Below are 25423 nucleotides of genomic sequence, written 5' to 3' on the forward strand. Positions count from 1 at the left end.
AGGAAAAAAATAATACGGAACAAAATACGGCGTACGTAATCACTTGACGGATATATGCACTGAAGAGGGCAGCAGGGCACGCGTTCAGCACGTTCCTGTGCAGCCTCACCGGTATGCTTTGCACCTACGGAGCCTCAGCATTGCGCAGAGGTGGCACTTTTGACAGGCTACTCTCCTTGCAAATGTACTGCGTGATTTCTTGTGACGGTGTCAGCCTTTCAATATCAGGGGGCTGTGATAAGGGACAGCAAATGTAAGCCATGGCAACAGAAGCAGCACCAAATAACCATGCTGATCTGGCTGTCTTTCAGGAAAACGTCAGTACGACCCACCAGTTACCATCACTATCCATTCACGGATGTACAGTAAATGTTGAAAGTGACTGCATTCCCCCTGTATATAGTGAGGCCTGCATATTACATAAGCCAGCATCCTACGCTAACTGGAGTGCAACCAGGCTGTTCTTTTCAGAGTCCTCCTGAACTTGCTTAGGCAGTTCTGAGTTTAGCCTTACAACAACAAATAACAAGATCTCAAAAACTGGCTGACAATGGGTTTCCCTTGAATTGGGACAAAAAACAGACACAACGCATCTGTACTTACCGTGTCATGGTTAAGGTTTTACCACTTTCACTGAATGCTGCGGAGGAGGTTGACCTACTTAACCTACTCGGGTTCTGAGGAGCGCACTCACATCTACTGCATGTGTTTGCACTAACTCAACAGTAACTCAAAGTGCTTCAGTATACAAATGCCTGGAAGTTGATGTAAGCGTTCACCAGCTGGAGCCCGGGCAGCTAAATGTCCAGTATGTGCAAAAGTATGGGCAGTGTCAGAGGGGGGCGTGGCCTGTGTGTGCGCGCACTGAGGCATGCTGGGAGTAAGCTCACCTCGCTGGCGCCCCTGGATGCTCCGCAGCGCCAGGATGTTCTGCTCGTCGGACAGGAACTGCCGCATCTTGTGGAAGGGCTCCTTGCCGCGGATGGTCAGCTTGTTCCAGGGCTTGGGCCGGGCCAGGATCTCGCTGACCGAGCCCTGCGACAGGCCCAGCACGTAGTGGCCGAAGATGCGCTGGCCGATGTTGTGCTTGATGAGCTGCTCCTTGACCTGCCGGGCGATCTCGGCCGTGTCCATGTCCTCGCCCTCCGAGGCGCTGCCGGCGCCCTCCGACTGGCTGGGGGAGGGCGCCATGCCGTTGACGTCGGGGCTGCCGGCGGGCTGGTGCTGCGACTGGGGCAGCGGGCTGGCGGACAGGGAGTTGGCGGCGTAGTGGCCCGGGGCGAAGAGCATGGCCCCGCCAGGGGAGTCCTGTAGGGCTTTGGAGTAGAAGGTCTGCATGAGCTGCCGCTGGAGCAGGGAGTTGAGCGCCACCTTGCCGGCGAGGGGGTACGCGCCGCCCGTGCCGGCCATGCCGGGGCTGAAGTAGTCCTGCCCGATGCCCGTGGGCGAGAACTGGTGTGTGCCGTTGGCGCTGGAGGCGGGCTCCACCCCACCCGCAGCAGCGCCCGACCCCGCCCGCAGGAGCAGCTGGGAGGGGGCAGGGGGAGGGGAGCCCTGCAGGGCGGCGGCGTTGGCTGTGGCAGGAAGACGCTGCTGGCTCTCCGCCGCGGCCTCCTTCCCCTTCCGACCGGCTGCCCCTACAAGAGAGGCCAAACGCAATGCATCATGGGGGAGCCAACAAAACAGGTATGAAAAGCGAAAAACATGATTAATACAAAAAAAAAAGAGGATACTGAACAAACCCAGACTCTGGGCTTGCTTTGCATTATTTCAGCTTTTCAACTGTTTTTTTTTTTTCGTTTTTTGCTAAGCCCCCCCCCCCCCCCCCCAAAGGACCAAACGCCCATGCCTTTGTGGTTTGCACCGTCCTTGCAAGCAGAAACTTGGAGGGACAAAGACTCTCAAATCCTCTCTGTGGTGCCTTTCCCCCAAATATAATCACCATAGCTCTTAGTCTCAGTCTCTTACAGTGCGAATGGGAGGAGGGGCATTGAACAGGCAGAGGGGGTGGTGGTGCTTTTGGAGCGCTGCAGTTGACAGGCGACTCTGACTTCTCTGCTCCCCGGCTCTACAGTCAGTCCCCGGAGCGAGGCGTGTGGAGGGGGCGACGCGGGCACAGTGATGGAGCGCACGGAATGTTCCCGGGTTGTACTGCGGCGGGACGCGGAGCTGCAGCGATGAGCGATGTCAGGGAATATCGGCGCAGACAGCAGTGCCCAGCGTACCGGCGTGCAGCGCGCCCCTCTCGCAGGTCCCAGAGTTTCGCCTCCTCGGAGGGACCGCTGCTCTTCAGCTGTGCTTTCATTTCATATTCTCTACTCTGCGGCTGGAGCTTCCCTCCTGTGTCTCCCATGTTCACAGCTTTACACCTGCTAGCATGGCTTCCCTGCGCACACACGGCTCACGTTTTAAAACGCCGGCGCTTGCCTCGGAAAAAATGTACTTAAGCTGCTTTATGCAACCTGATAAAAATTACTTCGACTAAATAAAAACAGCAAAAAAGCAAAAATAAAAACGGTCCTTTTTTACACAAATAGATAGGATGAAAGAAAAGAAGGTAGCACAAAATACAGGAACTTGCACAATGCTGACTGCCAAGAAAGATCACCTGCTATGGAAACCCTGTGAGTTCTGAAATATAGGAGTGAGTACAACACAGCTGTCCTGCCACCCACCCCAGTCTTTTCTTGACTGAGAGAAGTCGTTGCAGAGCTCCTATGAACACAAACTAACATTTTTGTTCTGCTATGACTTCTAAAAATCAATCAATGATCAACAATGATAAAAAATCAGAATACATGTGAAAAACACTTGGAGGTAAAAAATGTTTGGCTATGCTTTACTTACATATACCAAAGTAGGGAACACTGCAATAGTAACAGCAGATCAAAGAAAACCACTGTAAAAATGACTGTCCATATTTTACACTTTCGTTGTTGAAAGAAAGGACAGCCTCTATCCACACTGTGCTGAACCAGACCCATGGCAAGCCAATATCAGGGCAGACTGGCCTCTCTGGGACTGAAGTCGAGCACACTGCTCTCAAGCTGTGACGCTTGCTTACCCATCATCAAGGAGCTGAGAGCACCCTGAGAAGCAGGAAGGCAGTGTCTGTACCCTATACTTTCAGACTGCCCCAAAATTCATGCCCCACAGGGGACCTGACATCACTCACATTTAAGTTGCTCACACCTACACTGAAGATGAGACCTTCACAAAACCACGTTCTGAATACCAGTTTGGGGGGTTCTGTGTTTCCCCCTCATGTACCCCCCATGTGGTAACATGGCGAACTGTGGCCTATATCCCTGAGTAACACGGAGGTGCTCACCTCCCCAGCCTGATAGTGCAATTGATCACAGAGCTAATTAAATGAGATATAACCGGAGGCACACTGCAAGGAGCTATATATCATTCACACATCGCCCATGTTGAGTGTATCAACCCATCCGTCAGCCAGGAGGCGTGTCTGTCATATTCAGTGCAGTTTCAGTGCAGAAATATTACAAAGGCTTTATTCCCATTTCAAAAGAAGAGTGTTACCGAGAACATAAGGCAAACACAATGGAACGATTAACCGTACAATAATAGGGTGAAAAAACTCCTAATTTTGCATGCTTTAGTTAATTAATTCAGTAAAATAGGACACGACTGAGAAGTGGCGTAAACAATTAAGGGCCTTCAGTTCTCCAGGACGTGATCAGGTTGGACAAATGGGTCCCATTAAAAATACAAATGGCTTGCTTAATTTTGGGAAAGTCCTGCAGCAAATTCCAATGACATTTTCAAACCTGCGCAACCCAGATGGTAGAAAGGGCAGCGCGTGGAGCGGTGTGGGGAAAAGTGGAGCTCATTTTCATACCCTAGCCCCCCATCCGCCGCCCAAGGTATCCCTCTCTGTGGCGGTCACACCACGGCATGCATGAGACAAAGTCCCTGCCACCAGCTCACTGCCACGGGAAAGAAAGCAACTGACCTTAAAAAGCAGACAGCCCTCACACAAACACCAGCGCTGGTACCTGTCTGCGGAGTTTAGTCGGGGAACTTTGCAAGGCCATTGTCTCTGTTTTTTTTTTTTTTTCTTTCCCCTAAAATCTTCTCAAAACCAGCTGAGAAAATCCAGCAGTCTCTTAGCTTGGAACGGCTATTCAAAAGGGGCCTCATTTTCCCAGACTGCACAGTGATTGAGTATCACACCCTAACAAAATCGAGGCATGTAGATAAACACAGAAATGATAGGGGCTTTGAATGCTCACAATTTCGAAATGCAAGCTGGAGGTTCAAATTCAGTAAATCGGAATGTGTTTGAAGTGCCATTTCTGATTGGAAAAAAAAGAAGAAAAAGAAGAGGAAGAAAAAAAAAACGCCAAACTGAAAAGGAGCACTTCAGTCTGAATGATCAAAGCAAACTATCTGAATCGAACCATTAAACTCATTTCCATTTCAAATTTCCGGGCGAGACATGCTTTGTGTCAAACACATAAAAATGCCAAATGAAAGCAGCGTACAAGGTCTCTTACAAGCATCCCTTTCTTTTTTCCCCCGAGTATATTTTTTTCCTTTTAACGCAATAGCTGGCTCTCCTTCCTTTTTAAGAACTTGACTTCCTGTCAACGCACCAACTCAAAGCCACCAACAGACACACGGAGTTCGGAGACTGCAATCTGATTGATAACCGCAATATATATGTTGCCTGTAGGTATGTCTGCACTGGTGTAGCCCACACTGCGATCTTCACTGATAACACGAATTTAGGCCCTGTGCCCTCATTGGCGATTGCAGTTTACCTCGTTCCCACTGTAGACCAATTCAGGACCCCTTCCGACATCACAGCGGATCTTCAGATTACATCCTTGGTGTAAGTAAACAAGGCATGTGGAATCATGCAGGTGTATGATATCTGTCTGGAGGTGTGTGTACGGGCGACTCTGTGTGTGTGTGTGTGTGTGTGTGTGTGTGTGTGTGTGTGTGTGTGTGTGTGTGTGTGTGCGTGCGTGTGTGGGGGACGACTGTGGAGACAAGGGACTCCTGCGTCATTACACGGTGGCAGAATTTGGGGTATGCGGCTCAGAGGGGCTTGGCGACTGTGCTCCGGCATGTCATGACAAGAGCATCTTATAACCTCCTCAAAGCAGGGGGGGGGGGGATGCTGCTGCTTCCTCTGGATGTTGCTTGTGATCTCTGTGCATTTGATTACGCCAAAACACAATCATTTTTCCAACAACATCCTCATCAGAAACCTGTTCAGCCAACATGGTGTATCGGCCTGGCCCCCTCCAGCCCCGGCCCCAGCCCCGGACTCACCGCTCAGCTCGCTGTTGGCGAGGCGCAGGGAGGCGCTCTCTGACTGCAGGGCTCGGCTCTTCTCCAGCAGCAGCACCTCCAGGGGCTTCGAAGAGTCCTGGGGAGATGGGGGGGGGAGGGCACAGAGAGTCAGGGAGGACAAACGCACACAGCTTCCATAGCACGCACCTCCCTGACTCCACGATCCTGATTCTTTACAAAGAGATAAATAACACGGCCTGGGCCTAAAGTGCCTTTATCAGCTGATCCAGGATCAGATTACCAAAGCCTGACGCAAATCCCAATCTTTACGCGAGAGAAGTCTGAGTCTGATCCTGTGTCAGTGCACGGAGAATTTATCTGCGCCAACAATATGCCCGCCATCAGTCAACCTAATGACACTGATCTAGGAACTCAGGCAATGCACTCGGCAAATACAAATGAGCCACGCAAACCATAACAGCATCGATGACACAACTACCACACTGCAATACACACAAAGAAAAAACACTTAAACTATCAGAAGATTTTTAGAATTTACCTGTGCCGTAGAACCGTCAGATGGCCCGAACTCCATGGACTTGAGGATACTGTGAATAAGAGACATTTATCAGACCCAATCTAGGTACCAAATACACACACAGGCTATTCTTTGTCTCAAAGTAGCAGATTCAGAAAGACCAGGTCAGGTCAGAGCAAGCCAGACACATTAAAAAAGATCAACTTGAATATGTGTTGTTTACTCCCAAAAAATGATAAAGAGATCATTGATAAAGAGACCATTCTTCACTGAAATAAATGTTAAAATTAAATTATCTTAATTAAAATCATTTAAATGTGTTAGCAAGTACTGTGCCATTCAAATTGGATCCTTATGATATTCTCTATAAGGAAAGCCATGAAAACGAAAAGGCTTTTTTTGTGCGAAAGCGGTTCAATCCATTACGAAGGAATGTCTTCCTTTGGGACAGCGAGCTATCAATACAAATTCACCCAAACAATTCTTTGGATGATTACCAGAGCACTTGAGAAGCACCGTGAAAATTCACAAAGCGCTCCAGTCACATTGGTATTACCATTATAGATTTCAAACAGAGAGCATTGTGTCTGAAATCCACTTATGGAATTAATGCCCAGACATACCTCACTTTAAAGTCATTATTGAGATTGTCAAAAACTAGCAGCAAAACAGATCAGCTGAGAAGGAGCAAAACACCAGCTGATTAGACACTCTTATCTTAACGTTGTTAGCCTTTTTCGTTTCTCCCTTGGACAGAGATAAGTCACACAATAACAGCAGATATATAAGTGCACTGTTTAGAAGTGAAAACAGGCTATTTCTGCACTGCATTGTTCATTGTGCAAACCTCACAGGACATGCTACAAGATAGACAGGTTTGATACTAGCACTGTTCGAAAACATATATGCGCTCTGAATGCACAGCTTTGTACAAGTTAAATGCCCAGCATGTAAGACCAAAGAGTGCATTGAAACAAACCTGATAATTACATGGGTACACCGTAGCTAATATTTTTAAAGACTTTATGTAAAAAGATATCGGTTATCAGCCACACTGAACACAGCTGCTGTTTTTTTTTTTTTTTTTTTGCAACCCAAATAATGCCAGTCAGACCTGAGTCAAATCTAGTCCCACCCCCTTTTCATTAACCCCAACTCAGGCCAGCAGACAGTGCACCTGAAAAGACTGACTGCCAGCTGTCAAAGAGAACCAAGTACATACCCTGCCACAGAGCCTACAGCATAGCCATCTTAAAAGCCCGTCTGGTCCTAATTGGAATATTTGGGGATACGTGGGAGAGCTTGAGAGCGGTGACGTGTCCCTTTCTGAAAGTCCGCTCCGGAGGTCTGCGCGGGGGACGGCAAGGAGGACGGCGCGAGACCTCTGCCCAGCCAATAGGAGGAAGGGCCGGAGCATGCGCCCGGCCTCTATCTAAAGGTCAATGGGATTCGAGGGGCTGGCACGGTGTCAGAACGTGAATCTTGTAGGCAAAGAAAGTTCACCAGGCCATTTCCTACAAAGGCATGTGACACAGGTCCGATTCTCCTCCCAAAAAAGTTTAATGCCAAGGCAGAGAGAGAGAGAAAATAATCATGAATTTTCTTAGTAACCGCTAAAGGGCTCCTAAAGTGGTTCTATGAGAAATTAAAAACCGAGGGGAAAAAATGCGTTTGTTCGGAAAAACAATTTACAGACCGGCCTTTTAAGGTCCGCTGACTTGGTATGCGCTGGGTACTCGCTGTCCAACAAAACACTTTCCCAACCAAGATTCCAAGTGCACACATACTCAATAATAACCGTAAGCTACAACAAAATCTTTCAGAGAACAGCTGCAGGTCCCCCTCAAGCTACGCGATTTAAGATGGCTGCCGGATTTATGCGGTTGAATATGGCTTGACGTGAGGGCCCTTCTGACAGCACACTGCCAGACTCTGGGGTGTAGGATGCAGTACAGCTGCCAGCCCAGAGACTTACTTCAGTTCCTTCTTGACCTCTTCATAGTCAGCCTGTTCCTGCAGTTTCTCCTCCAGTTGCTGAGGGTGGTAAAAAAAAACAAAAAACAAAAAAAAAAAAACGTGTTACTCTTACAGACAACAGGAATCTCACAGCCCTGAGAAGTATGTTCAGGGCATGAAGAAATCCATACACAACTACTGGCAGAGCTTCTGATACTACCTTCTTGGAGCAGGAGACAAACCCCCAGCATGTTTGCGGTCTTGACCTTACACAGAAGTCCTGGAGGACCAGAGCTGTCTTTCAATTAACAACCCCTACGCACCTGGAACACCAGAAGCGTTGACTTCCCTTCTAAATACTGACCTCATTTAAGGGACACCTATAAAGGAAAGTGGCCCAGCAGGCTCTCTGGCCTTCATGGGCTGGAGGGGGACTGTATGGCTCTTCAGTCTCCCAGTCTCAGTGTCTCTCTTTCAACCACTCTACATACTGATGTCACTCGAGATATCCAGCCATGCACTATCAGTAAAGACTTGCTGCATGAGGGAACCCCACAGAACTAGCAATAATTATGGTGACTAAGGATATGAACAAGGGTTAGAAATGCACCTCAAATGTAAAGGATCATATTGCTAATCACTGGTTCATCACTTAAAACATTATTCACTTTGTTATTTCACTTAGCGTAATTCACACAATTTTCCCTTTATCAACAGAATAACGCTGAAAATACTTAAGTGTGGTAGGTTCAGAAAACTCATATAAGGCAGTAACTGGAAGTGTGCTTCATCAGTCAGAAATCCTTACTTTAAGATCCCTCTCTTAACTGTCTATAGTCTTTATAAACCTGGACCATCCAATCAGGGAAAGAGCATTTCTGTCAGCTCAGGGATAACCTAACCTTTCTTTGAGCATGTCTAGTCTCTCCAATAGGCTCTAAATGTCCACCAAGTAACACATACCTTCTGCCCATTGTACGTCTGAACAGAAAAGATTGACCCACAATAAACATCATGGTTAAACACTCTTGGCACTTAGCTCAACAAACCCCGAATGAAAAATATTTCTTCCTTTTCAAAAACGTGTATCACTCATTAAAATATTATGCCTTACTTGGTCTGCACAGCCATTAATGGTTAAACAGACACCCAGATATTCATTAACACCTTTAATGGCAACGCTTATTAAGCTAAAAGCCGTGGACAACACCATGTTTGCCCATGTAACCTTTTATGCAATGGCATTAGGGCTGTGAAACCTGAACAGCTCTGTGAGTGGAAACGCACAGAAACACATCCCGCGCCCGCACGGCAGCCAAGGGCTCGAACAGGACTGCAGGGAAAAAACGCTGAAGTGGTGTCAGAATGTTATATGGCCCTGCAAATCCCACCGCTTGAATAAAAGAGGGGGGGAAAAAAACAACTGGAAAAATGAAAAAGTGAAGAAAGAAGGCCATACTTAATCCGAGGACATCAATATGACCGTCACCGGCTACATAGTGAGCTACTGTGGACTTTGTTCAAGCTGGGTAAATGTAGTCATCATTTTCCATGACTCCTCCACCAGTTAGGTAATGGTGCCTATCCAATTTTCCATGGCATGCAATAACCCCTCTGACAGGTATAGCTGCGTGCGAGTAAGAGATGTGACAGGGCTGGGGAGGGGCGGGCGAGCCGCCCCCTTCGCTCCCGAGAGCCTGACCTTGAGGGTGGAGTTCTTGGAGCTGAGCTGCTGCTCCAGTTGGGTGATCTGGCTGGCCGAGTTCTCCCGCAGTTTGCTCAGGCTCGCCTGGAGCCTCTGCACGTCCTCCACCAGCTGCACGATCTCCCGCTCCTTGGCGCTCAGCTCCACCTCCAGGCTGGAGCGCGACAGGACCTCCAGGGCCTGCTCCTGTGGTCACGCGCGCAGAGACACACGCACGTACACACACACGCAGGAGGGGGGTTAACAAGGACTGTGGCAGGCACCTTAACAAGCTTTGTTCTATCGCATCTAACACTTCCAGTCAAGCTAAGACAGCCTAACGGACCCACTTACAAATTCGCTGTAAAGTAGCACATCACAAGTCCCTTACTCTTTAACACTTACTAACATGAAATCAAAGCTTGAAAAAAGTCTACGCCTGTGCCTGAACAAAGCTTATCCGCGGTGGGTGCACATGCACGACTGACTTTGAGCAGGTCATTATGTCATGGACCTGGAACCTGACTCTACAGAGAGGGGCTGAAGCTGGGGGTTTGGACCTACCATGTCGGGGGCCTTCTGGATCTGCGTGGCCAGCTGCAGCGACTTGTTGGCGGACGTCAGCTGCTCCCGCAGGGTCTCCGCCTCCCTCTCCGCCACCTCCGCCCTCTGCGTAGAAACCCGGGAAACACGCTCAAACGCCACGCCACATTGGCCGAGGCGCAGCCACACACCTACTTAAACACCACCACTAACGTGCACAGCTCATGGGGCGTCCCGTGCTTGGATTCCACAGTGGAGAAATAATGCGTTGATACCAACAGAGCTTCATTTAGTGGCTGGCAGTACAGGGAGACGGCATGGAGCGGTGCAGTGAGCCAAAGGATGCAGGTTTGATTCCCAGATGAGGCCACTGTTGTACCCCTGAGTAAGGTATTTAATCCAAACTGACTGAAAAATCCAGGTATAAAAATGGATGAAATATAAGCAGCATAAGTCGCTCTGTCCACACGGTCTGCACTGATGCTGAAGGAACACTGAAGCACATTTAAAGTTAGAAACACCCAAACCCCTGACACTTTATATTCAAAAATCACTTAAAAAATGGATTTCATGGATAAACTAACTGAGAGAACTGTGCATCACTTTAAACAATAATGTAAACACCTCTATTTTAAAACAACACTCTCCAAACAGCCCACTTTATAGCTCCAGAGTTGCTGGCATTTTAAAACATTTGTCTTCAGCCTTCTTCATTAAACTGTTGAACTGGCATAATTGGAACATGAATATGAATGTATGTGTCTGAACTTAAGGCTGCTATTTTCATTAGGAATCTTCTGTCTGTACTGCCGCGACGCATTCAGAGAAAATCAAGAACAACAACGTGTGAATATGAAAGAGGCAGATTAATTCAAACTTATGCCCACATCAACAGACTGTAAATGGGGGAGCACAGAAGCATTTAAATTACTCATTACATCCTAAAGGCAGTTACATATTCAACCTTTACTTGTATCAAAAGCTGAAACCAACTATTTAAAATCAGCCAGTTTTATGTAATTATGGAAATGCAACATTTGCAGATGCTAAGCAGTTCCAAAAGCACAGTTAATACACACGTTATTTAAGATAATGACAAATAATTGTTTCCAGAGATTATATTATTTTTATAATGACAGGCTTTAATTTAATTGCACGGAAGTATTTTTCAAAACTTTTCACAGAGGTGGAAAGAGAAAAAAAAACTCAGGTCTGTCTCACACGAATGGTGAGACGGGAGTAACTCTTCAGGTTTTGTCATCGCGATTCTCGATCTGGCAGTTACCATTCTGGCTCCCAAGAAAAAGCCGCAGCCTTTGAGTCGCTGACAGCCGCTGACACGCGCCATGTTGGGTTTTAAATGATTTAAGCGCCGCTCTCCTCTCCGAATACATTTACGGAGCAGATCAGCGAGGAGCTGCTGGTTTCTCCTGCCACACTGTGAGGAGGGGAGAGGAGGGGAGTCGTTTGATGGCGGCGCTGAAGGCAGCCATGGGCAGAGTTAATTCACTTCCCCTCCGTGCTCCTCCCACTCAGCGCCACATTTGAAAGGGCAGTTTCACCGGGGCTGACGGAAGGGAGCGGTAATCATGTGAACAAATTGACTGGAGAGAATTGGAGGGCGGGGAGTCGGACGGAGGTCCAGAGACTGCGCATTGAAGCAGGCAGGGAGAGAGCCCGGCGAGGACACGAACATGACAGCTGATATCATGAGAGGCGCTTGGGAGTATTCCTAGTGACAGCCACGCAGGCCTCGTTTAGGGTTTGGGGTTCCGGGGGGGGGGGGCTTGGAAAGAAGGCTGCTCGAGTCCCATTGTGGCGCCTGTCTTTGGAGGACTGAATTCCGCCACACGAGCACGGCAGAATTGATGTGAGCCTCACCTGTTGTGACAGGCACAGCAGTCAGTCCAGAGAGCAAACCTCCAAGCAGACAGTGCACCACTCCTTTATTAATATATATATATATTTTTTAAAAAGAGCCACATTACAATTAGCTTCAGTCTTACAGGGATAAATGAATGTGTTTTGATCGAGCAGCAAAGCAGCAGTCAAACCTTCAGCCACTGAAAACCAGAACCTTCAGCTCTGCCAGCAACTGATAGCATATACTCCCTCAGGCGGTCAGATGGATAGACACTACAAAAAAATCCATACTAATTGTCTTCCTCTTGTTCACAAAACAACCAGGTGAGGTTCTGATCCTGTCAGTCACACAATTTGCTTTCTTCTGAAATCACTGCATCATGAATGGATTCACGATCGACAGGATACAGGTTCAGACAGATTATACTGCATTTGTGCTTGTTACTCTAGCTGGAGTGGCACGAAGATTTCACTCTGGGAGTGAGAGGCCAGGCCAATGCGAATCCAATGCAAACCCATATAGGGCACACGCGAGACCTCAAAGGGCGACCTCATAAACCAGTACAGCGACCGCGTTTCCTCTGAACTTTCCGTGAGAAAATTGCGTATAAATTACTGCGCGAGGGGACTGAAAGTAAGAGGATTGCCATAAAGGTCACGAAGGGAAAAGGCCACCTGGCTCCGGGGGTCTGCTGCACCCTGTGCCACGAGTCATCTCCCGATCAGACAGAGCCCGAAACACTGCATCTGCACACCCTGCAGCCTGGCTGCCCATGTCACACACTGCCCTCCCCTCTCCACTCTGACCCCATCAGCTACATTTCAACATACGCGAGTATTAATCGTTACTAATGTTCAGCATTGGGAAACTCAAGATTTATTCCCAACACTAAGTCTTGATGTTAGAACTGAAAAATATCTAAATAAAACATTTGTTGATTTCCCCCTTTGAGACATACAAACTGAAACTGACTGAGGTACATCCACTGCACCACATGCAGAACTTAGCAATTAAAAAAACGATGTCCTTTTCTTCTGATGTTGCAATGTTGTGAAAACTAATCCCACATACTGATGGATAGCTATCATTGTGACTGGTTGTGAGCTGATAATCCTGTGCCACTCGCAACACAGTGAGAGATGGCTGAAAGTAATGATTGGAAATGTACAGGAGGCCAACGTGTGGAAATGAGATTCAGTGGCTTCCCCTGTTCATGAGGGTATGGCATCTCCTCCTTCAGTTCGGTTCAGTTCCTTCACTCTGTCTGAAAACGACAGACCTGTGACCCACGTCTGATAGGCTTTCAGGCCTTGAACCTGTTAGGTGGACACTTTACACCTTGAAGGGATCCGCGGACTCACCTGATTGGCCCTCTCCAGGTTGGTCATCACCATCTCAATCTCATCGGCCCTGAGGGAAAAGAGGTGCACAGTTAGAACACTCAGGGGGCAGGGAGCCAATCAAGCTCAGAGCAGCATGATGTCATGACCTGGCTACTCCATAACCTGCTCGAGAGCTAGAGAGCAAAGTGCACTGGGAGTGAGAAGACAGGGGCACAGTGTAATGAGGCGGTCAATGCACAGACTCACAGGTGGGACACTGCAAATACACCCCTCGACGTTACCCTCGACAGCACCAGTAAACACAAAAAAAGGAAATTCTTTAAATGGCTTATGGAATGTGCTTACAGAAAAACCAATGAACCATTTCAAGCTTGTTAGGCAAATAAACTGTAATTATTATGGGACTGAACCTCAAACCAGCAGCATAGTTTACGAGCATTCAATTGAACGTTAAAAATGATCAATGAATCAATCCCTGTAAATAGAAAAGTAGCTTTAACCCATTTCTAAAAGTACAGGAAGAAAGGTTACATGTCATAAAATCACAGCATCTGAAATTAACACCTGCCAGTGAGCAAATCCAGGTTCATTTTCTTTCTGAGTAAAAAAAATTATAATAGCCTACAATTTCAGTCAAAACCCTTGTAAAACCCAAGGTGCCCAAACACATGCCACTCGCAGTCCAGCTCCTATTTTTTTTCCCTGTAAATCAACGGTAAGACCCCTGCCATCTTTGTACAATGACTGGTTTTCCAATAAGGAGCCACACAGCACAATGCAAATTCTTTATATCTTTATATCTATATATACATTCAACAACTAGCTAATTAGGTAGTTTTGGTCTGAGAGGCAGTAACCCTTTGACTTGTCTGTCACATCATATTTTGGAAGCTCTTCTATTGGTTTAAAAATATGAAGACGCTAACTACACTGAGTCAACAGACGACAGACAAACGAAGACCGTGTTCCGAACGGACATCAGAAAAAGGGGAGACCCCTCCCTAATTCTGAGAGGCTGGCGCACCTTTCATTCCACCTTCATAGATTCTTCATGAACTTAGATAATGTGTGTCTGGCTAGCTGACTAGCAGCACTACTAGCAGCGAACTAGCAGCAAACATTACTGTGGTGTAGCTGTGAGCTTTAGCTGTAAAGTTGTTGGCTAGCTGTTTTAGCGAATAAGACACGATGCTGCTACCATACAGATGTGTGCCTCACAACATTCAGTTACATGCAGCTTGATTTGCAATAAATTATTCTAGCTGGTGAAAAATCCCACTGGTTCGTGAACCAAAAGGGCGGTTTCGCATCCAGCTATCACTATCAATTTAACCAATCACACTCTTCCGTCCTGTGGTATAAGCTACATCCAGGTATTTGACCAGGGAGCTCGTACATGAGGTGAGACAACAGGCTCAATCAAAAAACATTAAAAGAAACTCTTTAATAAACACCTCTGAAGGAAAAGACCTGCCTGAAAGTGAATAAAAGGTAAAGTAATAGTAAAGCATAGCGGAGATCAGTGAGGCTGATACCATACAGCACACTCATTTCTGGTGAGGGGAATAAGCCGACAGCAAGGGGGGGGGGTGTGTGGAAATCATTTGTGTAATTAATTTTAAGAAGGTTTTTCATGTCTAGAGGGAGTCAGAGTGACAAGTTGGGCCATTTAAAGCGATCAGCGCTAGTAGTTATCACTCAAATGACTAAATGTTGAGAGAGCTGATGATTTATCATTCATGAGTTGCACTGTACATGCTATCCATAACTGAAATAAAGACAGACTGCAGCTTCACTGCAGGGAAAGGAATGCTCCCTATTTTCAGTGATGTTCATGCAAGATGCTGGGATGGAGCTTGTACCTATTAACAGAATTGCGTGCTGACAGAACTGTACTTCTACAGACAGTACACAGTCCAATCGGTTTTCTACAGTCATAATGACCCAAAAGCATTGACTCGGTATCAACCACAACTGCCCGTATGGACACAGAATATACGTACTATAGACATGTTACAGTGCCCAGAGCAGCCACAGGGTCCCTGTGTTTGAGTGTGAGTGAGAGGGGAAGCGTGCGTGCTCGCGTGTGTGTGCATGTGTGAGCGAGTGACTCACGCGTGCTCGCGTGAGCGTGCCCGCGTGAGTGCTTGCACGTATGCGTGAGTGAGTGTGTGAGAGAGCGTCTGCGTGACTGTGACTGTGCGTGTGCCAGCCTGAGTGTGTGTGTGCGAGCCCCTGAGAGCCCAGCTCCCTCCTGCGGCTCCAGCACATGCCATTAAGCCCTCTCAGTTACACCCTAATCCTGCAGACTGCCAGCACCGGAGCCCTGGCTGTGGTGCGTGCTTCAGCCCCACAGACAAGCCAACGGTAAAACAGAGGGATTACACTAATATAGTCTTTAGGCTCCCCTTAATACACACTAATCTGATATAATATTTTCAATTCTGTTAGCGCCAAGCTGGATCCCACAAATGGCCTGGTAGAAGCCTTCCTGCACTGTTCACCTGCTTAGCTGAGGGGGCCGGAAGGCACAGTCCTCCAGCTCTAGGCCCTGTGTCCACCACACACAATACAGTGAGCTGAACCACTGGTCCAAACTGGACAACTTGTGCTTTTAAAAAAAAAAACCCTAGTTTACATTATGCTCACAGAATCTGTTCTAACGGGGGGGGGGGGGGGACCCTTTGTGTTTGGTTTCCCCCCTTTGTTTTAAAGCTACTGTACACAAGATTCTGCGCTGGGCATTTCTAGCTGTGTGCACGGTCCTCGAGCTCGGCTTTGAATTATTTAGGCAAGCTGCAGTCCACACTGGCCTGACATCACTCCAACAGAGTCACTTTTTAGTCAGTGCTCACAACAGCATGAATAGTTTAATGAGGAGAAAGATGACGAGTCCCAACTTCCAAACGGCCTCAGATCGGGGACGCAGACTTACACAGATTTACCGCTGATGACTGTACTCCTTAATGTCGGGTGAGCGGTTTAATCAAATAAGCCTGAGCAGAGAACCGAAGCTGCGGGTAATGTCACATGCACAAAATTCGCGCAAAGCGAAGTTTTATTTCTCAGTACCTACGTCTTAAATCATTGACCAGAACGCACAACAGCCTCAGCTTCTGCTGAGCTGTTCTGACAGGGCCCTTGCCGTGGAAACAAACAGTCGAGATTTCACTTCAAGCCCCACAGCCGTCATAGGCCTTTCAGCGAGCAGAGCCAGAGAGAGCTGAGGCCTTGAGCTGATGCATTCAAAATTGTGATCCGACTTTCTCACACATACGAGCGAGGTTTTGCTTGTGGATTAGAACACCCTCATCTCTTAATCGTCCCAGAATTCCCCAGTGCAGACAGGCTCATGGCAGCCTGTGTGGGCTTCGTTTGCACATTTGGCAGCGCTCCTACAGAATTCACGCTGAGAACAGCCAAATGGGTGTTAATTAATTTGCCGGCAACATCTAATTATAGGTGATTTTGTTTAACGTGTTTAATGATGTTAATTGGGTTTTATTTTGAATTTTAAGTGCGTGGCGCTTCCTAATGACTGTTTTAGCGCGCAGAGGCAGACGGTTATTGCTTATGTTATTTACGATATCAATAATGCAGGAGGCCACCGCGGTTCAGCGCCCCGTCAAATATGGCTCGGCTCTGAAACGCACTGAGATAATTGATATCAACGTAAACAAACGGTAAATATTCAGAGGTCAAACCAGTGCTGAAGCTAATGCCATAGATATAATGTGATTTTTTATGTATAAACAGCTAAAAGCATTTGTGCATTTGGATAAAGCCATGCAATTTGAGCGAAAACAACAGAAAGCTTTTACTGTGCTGCACCTAATGCTTGACGTTAAACAGACAGTCACAACTGGGCATTAACGATAAGTGTCCCCGGAATAATCCAACCCAAATAGGGTAAAGCGTCGAATCTGATCGTTTAATCAAGGTACAGATGCAAAGTATTTTTAAATACCTTTGGATTTGCTTGGATTTTGGTATTAGAAAGGAAATGCGGATGGATCCCACAGGAGATCAGCGATTATGTGTTGTATTATTATTATTATTATTTAAAAAAAAAAAAGAAAAAAGAGTGAGCTGCCGTTATGATACCGAGGTGGAAGGCCCGACGATGCTTTCGTCCAATTAGCAGAGAGCGCAGGGCGTGCCTGCGCTGAGGCCTCAGCCATGCGAGGCAGCAGGCCTCTGTGGGGATTTACATGTCCATTTAGCCTTCAAGCTGCAAGTAAGTCCCGCCGTCGGCGCGGCCAAGACCGCACAGGCCACTGCCAAACGCAGCTGCGGGCCAGGCTGCCTGGTTTCTCTCTCCATTAAATCTGCAGGCAGCGGGCGACGGGGGAGACCCAGCGCATCCGAGAGGCGTACCCCCCTCCACTGAGCGAGACGCTGTGAGACGCTCAGAAGAAAGCAAAGTCACACTTGGAAGTCACACGCTGGAAGTCGCGCCGCGGCCTGGAGATCAAAGGTTTCCGTAATCAAATGTCACAACGACCCATCATTTTCCTGGAAGTGCAGTCTTAAAATAAACAGAGATACTGGACACTGTTTGCAAAAACCTGAGCCAAAGGATGCTTAGATTCCCGGTCTCAAATAACTCATCTTAATGAAAGAAGATGGTCTACTGACATTTACGCTCCAAGCCACGACGGTTTACAGCAACCGCTGAAAATCCACCATTTTCAATACGTGTAAAAAGCGACCTCACCATCCTATCTAGCATTAGTGTAACCTTTACATCATTTTTGAGCATCTACTCTCCGTCAACACCACCTGCTGGAGAACTACTCTTCAAAGTGGCAGGACAATCAATAGTTTGTCCCCTGTGGTTATTTACAGTGAGGAAAGCTTATCCTTGCTGCATATAGGGTGAGGTAAAAAATAGTAATTAGGGCAACAGCAGGCAAACCCTCCCCTTCGTCCATACCTGATTGGTACCTCCCAGCTCAGTAGAGGACGCCCTTTAGTAAAGGACATGACTGAGATTAGTGGACTCGATTTTTCAGGATGACACAGAAACTAACACAACGCATTCCACCTGACTAAAGGAAAGAGCAAGTGTGAAGAGCAAAGCCCGGGCTCGGGAGGGCCTGTTCTTCCTCCCTCGCCTACTGCCTGATGAGCCCTCTCTCAGTTTTCTGGCTGCTCCCTTAAATCTAACTGAGCCATCAAAGAAACCTCACGATTAGCGTTGCCGGGGTCTGGGCGGCCAAGGAGGCCCAGACAGTACAGCATGATGGAGGACTCCTCAGACCTGCCAGGTGGGCTGCTCTCATTCCCCTCTGTGGAGAGATCATTAATCACGCCCCCTCTCCACGCGGGAGGCCCCTCCGCGCTCAACCCCCAACCCCCGTCTGAGGGAAGACGGCCCGTCATGGGACCCGGAGGACAACCTACTATGGGGGTCTGAAAACTCAGGTGCGGTCATTAGTCTCCCCCAAAGCATGTAATCAGGCAGAGAGGCTCTCCCAGAGAGCCGGGGAAGGCCTCACGCGGTGGAGACGGGCGACCTCACCGAGGGGGAAGCCATTAAAAAAGGGACGCGCGGAGAGGATGCAGCAAAAACAAACTGCGCGTCTCAGACCGCGGCCGCCCCCCAGGGGCAGAGCGGGGGCTGTCTGATCTCCCCTGGCTGAGAGCACGCACCTACACATAGCCGCCACTGTGGGGAGCCAGAGAGCACGGCAGCAAACGTACTCCAGTGGCTTTGTGTGCAATCTGGGCTGAGGGGGGTTTGGTGGCAGGGGAGACAATTCTGCCTTAAGCCAAAAGGCATCAAACTGCAAGCGCCACCTTCCTAACTTACCCACTGCTCCATCACGCTTCCACAACCACTTGCGTTTCCCCCTTCCTCCGCAAGCTTCCCTGCCACCGCACCGCTCTGACGGACACGGTCCTAACAACGGCACCCGGAGGCGGAGATGCACCTGAAAAGCTCCACTTTCCTGCCTCCTGGAATTTTTTCAGGCCCGCCTCTCCCCCGCTGGAACCTGTGGAACTGTGTCAGGTCAAACTCTGAGGCTGGGACCCGGGGGAGACACTCCTGCATCTGACTCCCAGAGTTCAACAGAAAATGTCATGTCACTTCACTCCTCTGCATCGGAGGCGTTTTTCACATTTGGACACCAAACACACGCTGTGGTGCCTGCGGAGGGCCTGACGCGGACCAGACGGAAATGCATCACCCGCGCTACGCCCTGCATGTCCACAGTACAGACAGACAGGTGTGTAAGGGTCCTCCAGGTATGGGGCGGCCTCACTCAGCTGGCTCTGCGGGGCCCGCGCTGCAGCCCAGACCTTCCTCCGCGGCCGGGAGTATCCGAGCACACAAATACGCTGGCGGTAAAATCCCCCCCCTCCCCCACCCACACCCCATCTCCCTCCTTCCCTCTCTCATATCCTGTGTTCTTACCGCCGCCCGAATCCCCCAGGGCCGGCACGACATTTCACAGATTTAGCCCATTAGATTTTCATTTCCCCCCACCCCTGCTCGGCCGCAGCCTCTGCCGAGCGAAGATTGTTTGCTTTTCCCTTCCCCCCCCACCGTCGCCAGAGTTGCTTAACCTTTCCGCGGCTGGAGCAGAAAAACCGCCTGGAGGGTTTGATTTTGTGTGCGCGGCTCCCTGACTAAGCCTGATCGGGGAGGGGGGAGGGGGGCGGGGGGTGATAACGTTGTGCAATTTACGCGCTGTCGCGCCGTTCCCTGTGTCCGCCTCCTTCCGTGCAGCTCCGACCCACGCACAAAGGAACAGCCTGCCCCGGCCACGCTCGCCAAGCGCGACCGCTGGACCACAGCTGTACGTCCAGCACACAAAAACCTCCCATTCCTTCGTGACCGTATAAGACCGGAGAGAGTAAAAAATAAACCGTGTTCGCGGTCTCCTAATTCCCAGATGACTGGATTCCATGCCCTGCGCCGTGTCAGACTACAGCCATATGTCAGTGGCAGGAGCGCTCCAGCCAAAGCCCTGCCAACGCCTCCCTTTCCGCGGGACCTCCAGCGCTGCGCTATTATTGCGGAGGCCCCTTCAGAGACCCGGCATGCTCCAGATCTGTCCAAAAGAGCCCCGCGCAGCTGCGCCTCCGCCGCCCGACCCTTTAGATCAATCCAGTGATGTATTTATATTGCAATAGCCGAGCGCCTCGCCCATAGGATCACTATAGGGGGCTGCAATAATATTGTCAGGGTCTGCCGCTGTGCCCTCAATAACGGCCCGGAACAGCATAAATACCGGCTGGCGGGACTGCGCTGTGGGGACCTGTAACTCACAGGAAGCGTCCTTAAAAAGAAGGGGAGCGGGAGCAGGTGAGGGCAGCGGGGGGGGCGGGGTCTGTCTTTCAGAGACCTTTTGTAGGTAAAGGCAGGGGTGTGTGTGTGTGTGTGTGTGTGTGTGTGTGTGTGTGTGTGCGCATGGGCGCCCCAGACTGAAGAAAGCTTGTTTTGGTACTGAAATGCCAAGCGCTATTGCGAGTGGTGGGGGCCGACACGCTGGAAAAGAAAAACAAAAGGGAACTCCGGGTCTCCGGATCAAACGGCCGTGGCAGAATGAGCAGCTGGGACCGAGCGGAAGGGTGGCTGTCAGAAAGCTGGCTGCTGCACCACGCGCATCATGCATGGGCTGACATGCAGGGGTGTGTGGGTGGGGGGTTGTGCGAAGCCGACATTCATATGCTGGGCCAAGAAGCCACCAATGCAGCTGGATGGAGTGCGGAGGGTAGCTCTTTCAGTGCGAGCACATGCAAACATGTGCTAGCTCGCTTACAAAAACACGGGCACGTATACTCACGCATACAAACACACACACACACACACAATGCATGCACATACATTCACATGGGCAAGCATATGCACACGTATATATTCATGTCTATGCATGCACGTTCACTCGCATATGGACACACGCACACACTCATATGAGCAGGCAATACACCCCCCACGCACACACACACACTCTCTCACACACGCACGCGCGTACACACACACTCTCTCTCACATACATGCACATGCACACACACACACACACACACACACTCTCTCCCTCTCTCTCTCTCTCTCTGCTGGTCCTCTCTCCAGCGAGCCCCAGATGCTGCAGGGTTGGGCTGCCTCCTCCGCGCTGGGCCTGTCACAGGGGCCTGACGTTATTAATGTGCACAGCTCCGGCGCGGCCGGGCCCTGTCTGCACCAGCTCTGCGGCTCCCGGCACCGCGCCTCCCCCAGCGCTCGCCCGTCACTGCCAGTGAGGGCCGCCGTGAGAGAGAGCGCTCGGGAGGAGCAGAGCCGGGGAAGAGCAGCACAGGCCCGCGTCGGGGGCCCCAGACCCAGCTGCTATTTAAAGGCCTGACGATCGATAGTGCATTAATCTTTAAAGGAAACAAAACCGCGGCCGGCTCTTCCAAAGAGGACGGCAAATACCATCCAAGCCATTCCATTCCAATTTGGGTGAGGAGAAAACAGCACTTCATTCTCAACTGATCACCATGACTGCGAAATGGGCTGAAGACGCACCGTGGCCCGGTCTCATTGGTTGTTAAGAACCACATATCAAACAAGTAAGCCATAAGGCACTGTCTACACGTGCTTCTAAAAACATGCTCTTTTTATTTCCTTTCCCCCCATCCAACTGGTTCAATGACGTATGATGGAGGGAGAAGCCTAACGCGGTTTATAAACCTCTAGAGGAAGAGCAGCTCTGACAGGCCCCTCGCGGGCAGCAGGGTAGGGGTCGGGGGTGAAGGGGGAGCAGGCGCGGGCTGAAGCCCCTCTCTCCGCGGGCACCTGGCACCTGGCACCTCCCCAGGTGTTCACTCAGCGGCGCGCCAGCACAGCCGGCCTGACAGCACAGACACTAACCACTCGCAGAGGCGCTGGCCTACTTTCACCCTTTCGCTCGCTTTTTCAAAAAAACATATTTATGAAAAGCATTCGTATTCAGGTCCTTTCTTTTTTTTGGGACCATGCAGACCCTGCTAGGTGAGAGAGGGGGGCTCTGTGTCTCAGGCCTCGTCCCCCACCACCCCCCCCGAGCCGCGAGCCGAATCATCGCCCACGCCCAGCTGAAGCATGAAACACCACATCAAAGCACTGCTGGGTTTTGGGATTTTTAAATATGGCTGCTGGAGCGCTTCAAAAAGGAGGCCGTGCTGAGCACAAGGTGTACGGCGGGCCTCCCCCGGCCTCACCACAGCCCGCTGCTCTCTTTTAAACACGCAGGATATAAGCACTGCACCCTGGACACGAGGATCGTGGCTGAATCCCGGGTGGGATTTAGCATTAAAAGCCAAATGTATGAATAGGTTTTACTATCCACGATGTATCAAAAACAATGATCCAACAGGCATCACAGCCTTGCGAAATAAAGTGCCCTGCTCCCAATGTAAGGCTGGTTCTGATGGAGGCCGGGAGCGAGAGAGGATCCCTTTCATGTTCCTCTAGCATACGGACATACAGCTATGCAGACGAGCTGTCAGATTCGCCTCTGAAACAGCAGAAAAAACTTAAATCCAGGACACATCCCTCCTCTTGTACCAATAGAGATACCTCTAAATAAATGAATCCACTGCAAACCCGCACCGGAAAATCCACATCCAGCAAAAATAATTACCACAACCTTTAAAAAAACGGTGTTATTTTTGTTCTGAGCACTCATTCTTTCAGGACAGGTGCAGTACCTGGAAGACAATGCCCACACAGAATCTGCTGAGACCTGGCAGTGCGCAGCTGTGCTCTCAGCAGAAGGCAGAAACTCTTTTTTAACCCAGACCGCTGCGCCGCTCTGAGAAGCATCTGCCGCGCTGCCTGTCCGCCTCGGTCGTCCGGCTGGTCCGTTACCGGGAAAGAGAAAGCCCCTGACGCGTGGAGCACGCGACACCCTGCCCCGGACGCGCGGGATTACGGCGCGGGGAGGGTTAAGTGCGTCTGCACCGGGCGCGGCGCTCTGCTCAGCCAGGCGGTAAATGGGAAAGGCTCGGGGGAGGAGAGCAGGCGCGCTGATAGGGGCCCCACTCTAAAGCAGTGCATTAAAATTTCACATGGCGGCACGCCACGGAGCCCGGCCTCCCGTCTGCCTCCGCGGAGATCAGCCCCGGGGCACGGGGGGTGGGGACGGGGGGTGGGCGTGGGGGGGATGGAGCGGGACATCAGACACCTCGCAGGCCTCTGGCCACGGTGACATTCCTCAGCTAACGCGGCCCAAACAGGGGAGGGGGGGGGGGGGGTCGGTCTCAAACACACGATGAAACAAATCGATGTGTTCCATTATCCTACTCGAGTGGAGAGGAGGCTTCCTCCTCCACGCACCCTTGCCGAGCCAATACCTTCCTGCAGACAGCAGCGGGGGAGGGGAGGGGGGGGGCGAGGGAGGAGAGAGACGGGGGGGCCTGCGGGGGATGAAGACGGTTGGAAGGGGCAGCACTGAGGTGGAGGTACAGCAAAGGCGAAAGGAGTCACAACCCCACTGGCCTGCTGCAGGCAAAGCCCGTCCCACAGAGCCTGAAACAGCGCTCTCTGCACACGGCAGACATCACAAGCGCCGATGTAACCGTCATGATTAAGCCAAGCAAAATGGTCCAGTTCATTTAACATCCCAGTGTAAAATCCTCCGTCGGCGCGGAGACAGCGGATGAAAAGGCGCCGAGCGTAAACAGTCGCGAGCTGCTTGCCACTGTGACACTGGGACTCTTTTAAGACTGGGACTCGGGGCTTAAGAAGGCGCAGATCAAAGCGGGGCGGGAGAGGCCTCGAAGGGACCGGCCCGCTTCCTCTTTCTTTTCTGCTCATTACCGCGCCACTTCAGACGCAGACTGGTGTTTGTGTAACGTGCGTGCAGGCCGGCCCCTGGCCCGCGCCGACGGAGCCCAGCTGCCATTAGATCACAGACGCGCGAGGGCCAGGCGGTGGGAGGAAGGGGGGTTGGGGGGTTGGGGGGTGGGGGCCTCTGTGCAATGGCTGTCTCCGCTGGGGGCCCAGGAGGAGGATCTGAGCTTCTCATCCTCCCCCCCCCCGGGACCCGGGATTACGTAACCATGCGCAGTGCGGTGGCATCGTCAGGAACATGGCGAATGCAAGGGGGCCTGCACCAAAAACCGCACCCCACACACGCGCACACACACACACACACACGTGCGCACGCACACACACACATGCACACACACACACACGCACAGACACACTCCACTCTACCCCACACACGCACACACACACACACACATACACTCACACACACACACACACACACACACACACACACACACACACACACACACACACAGACAGAGACAGACACACTCCACCCTACCCCACGCACACTCACTCACTCACACACACACACACACACACTCATTCACTCACTCACTCACACAAACACGCGCACACACACACACACAGACACACACAGACACACTCCACCCTACCCCACACACGCACACACACACGCACGCATACACTCACTCACTCACACACACACACACACACACACACACACACACACACACACACACACAATCACTCGCACGCACGTACACTCACACACGCGCACACACACACACACACATATACACATACACATACACATACACTACAGAGGGTATCTGAAGGTGACCTGGATGAGGTGGAGACTCTACAGCTGTGCCGGTGTCACACTAGCTGAAGCACTGAGCAGACCCGGTCACACCAACAACACAAACAGCGCAGAATTACCAGGGGGACCGACTGCCATGCTGTGCAGCACACAGCCTGGCACACAGCTATTCACAGCATGGTTTTACTTCAGTTGCAAAGGAAAAATCCTATTAAAATATTTAAGACATGTATTCACTTAGGTTCTCTTCTTGTCAAGGCCCGATAAAATGAAAGTGTAGTTTTCTGTAGGGGGATACTTTTGTTTGTATCTGAGGGAGCTTTTCGGTACTTCATTCTTTAGGGAGACGAATAATCACGCTAACTGCTCTCGCAAGCCAACGATAAATTCAGAAGCACCTGACAGGATGAGGCTGTTTCCAGAATGTGCAATCGCAACAATCCGCGGCTGGCTGTGTTTGGAATTCTCTACATATCTTCACTTTTTAAAACAAAAAATATCAGATGGCAGATGAATCGCAGCGGGGAAAGCAAACTGCAGCGCCTTCAACCTGTGACAGCTATACAATGCCCTCACAATCACAGGAAAATAAACGCACAACCTGTTTGAACCCGAGTTCGCCTCAAGTCCTCAAGGGCACCCTGC

The 25423-nt window shown here is 50.1% G+C and overlaps 1 protein-coding gene across 1 annotated transcript in view; it reads right to left on the reverse strand.

Moving 5' to 3' along the window:
- cux1a (cut-like homeobox 1a) overlaps nucleotides 1-25423 on the reverse strand; it is a 152318-nt gene that overhangs the window by 26070 nt on the left and 100825 nt on the right. Inside the window, exons 9-15 of the mRNA XM_036525813.1 lie at nucleotides 13212-13260; nucleotides 10008-10112; nucleotides 9462-9650; nucleotides 7779-7837; nucleotides 5825-5873; nucleotides 5305-5401; nucleotides 891-1637 (exon numbers count right to left, since the gene is read on the reverse strand). Of these exons, the coding sequence (XP_036381706.1) occupies nucleotides 891-1637; nucleotides 5305-5401; nucleotides 5825-5873; nucleotides 7779-7837; nucleotides 9462-9650; nucleotides 10008-10112; nucleotides 13212-13260 (1295 nt within the window). The remainder of the gene's footprint in view (nucleotides 1-890; nucleotides 1638-5304; nucleotides 5402-5824; nucleotides 5874-7778; nucleotides 7838-9461; nucleotides 9651-10007; nucleotides 10113-13211; nucleotides 13261-25423) is intronic.

The sequence above is a fragment of the Megalops cyprinoides genome, chromosome 3 (genome assembly GCF_013368585.1).
Source record: "Megalops cyprinoides isolate fMegCyp1 chromosome 3, fMegCyp1.pri, whole genome shotgun sequence".
Lineage (NCBI taxonomy): Eukaryota > Metazoa > Chordata > Actinopteri > Elopiformes > Megalopidae > Megalops > Megalops cyprinoides.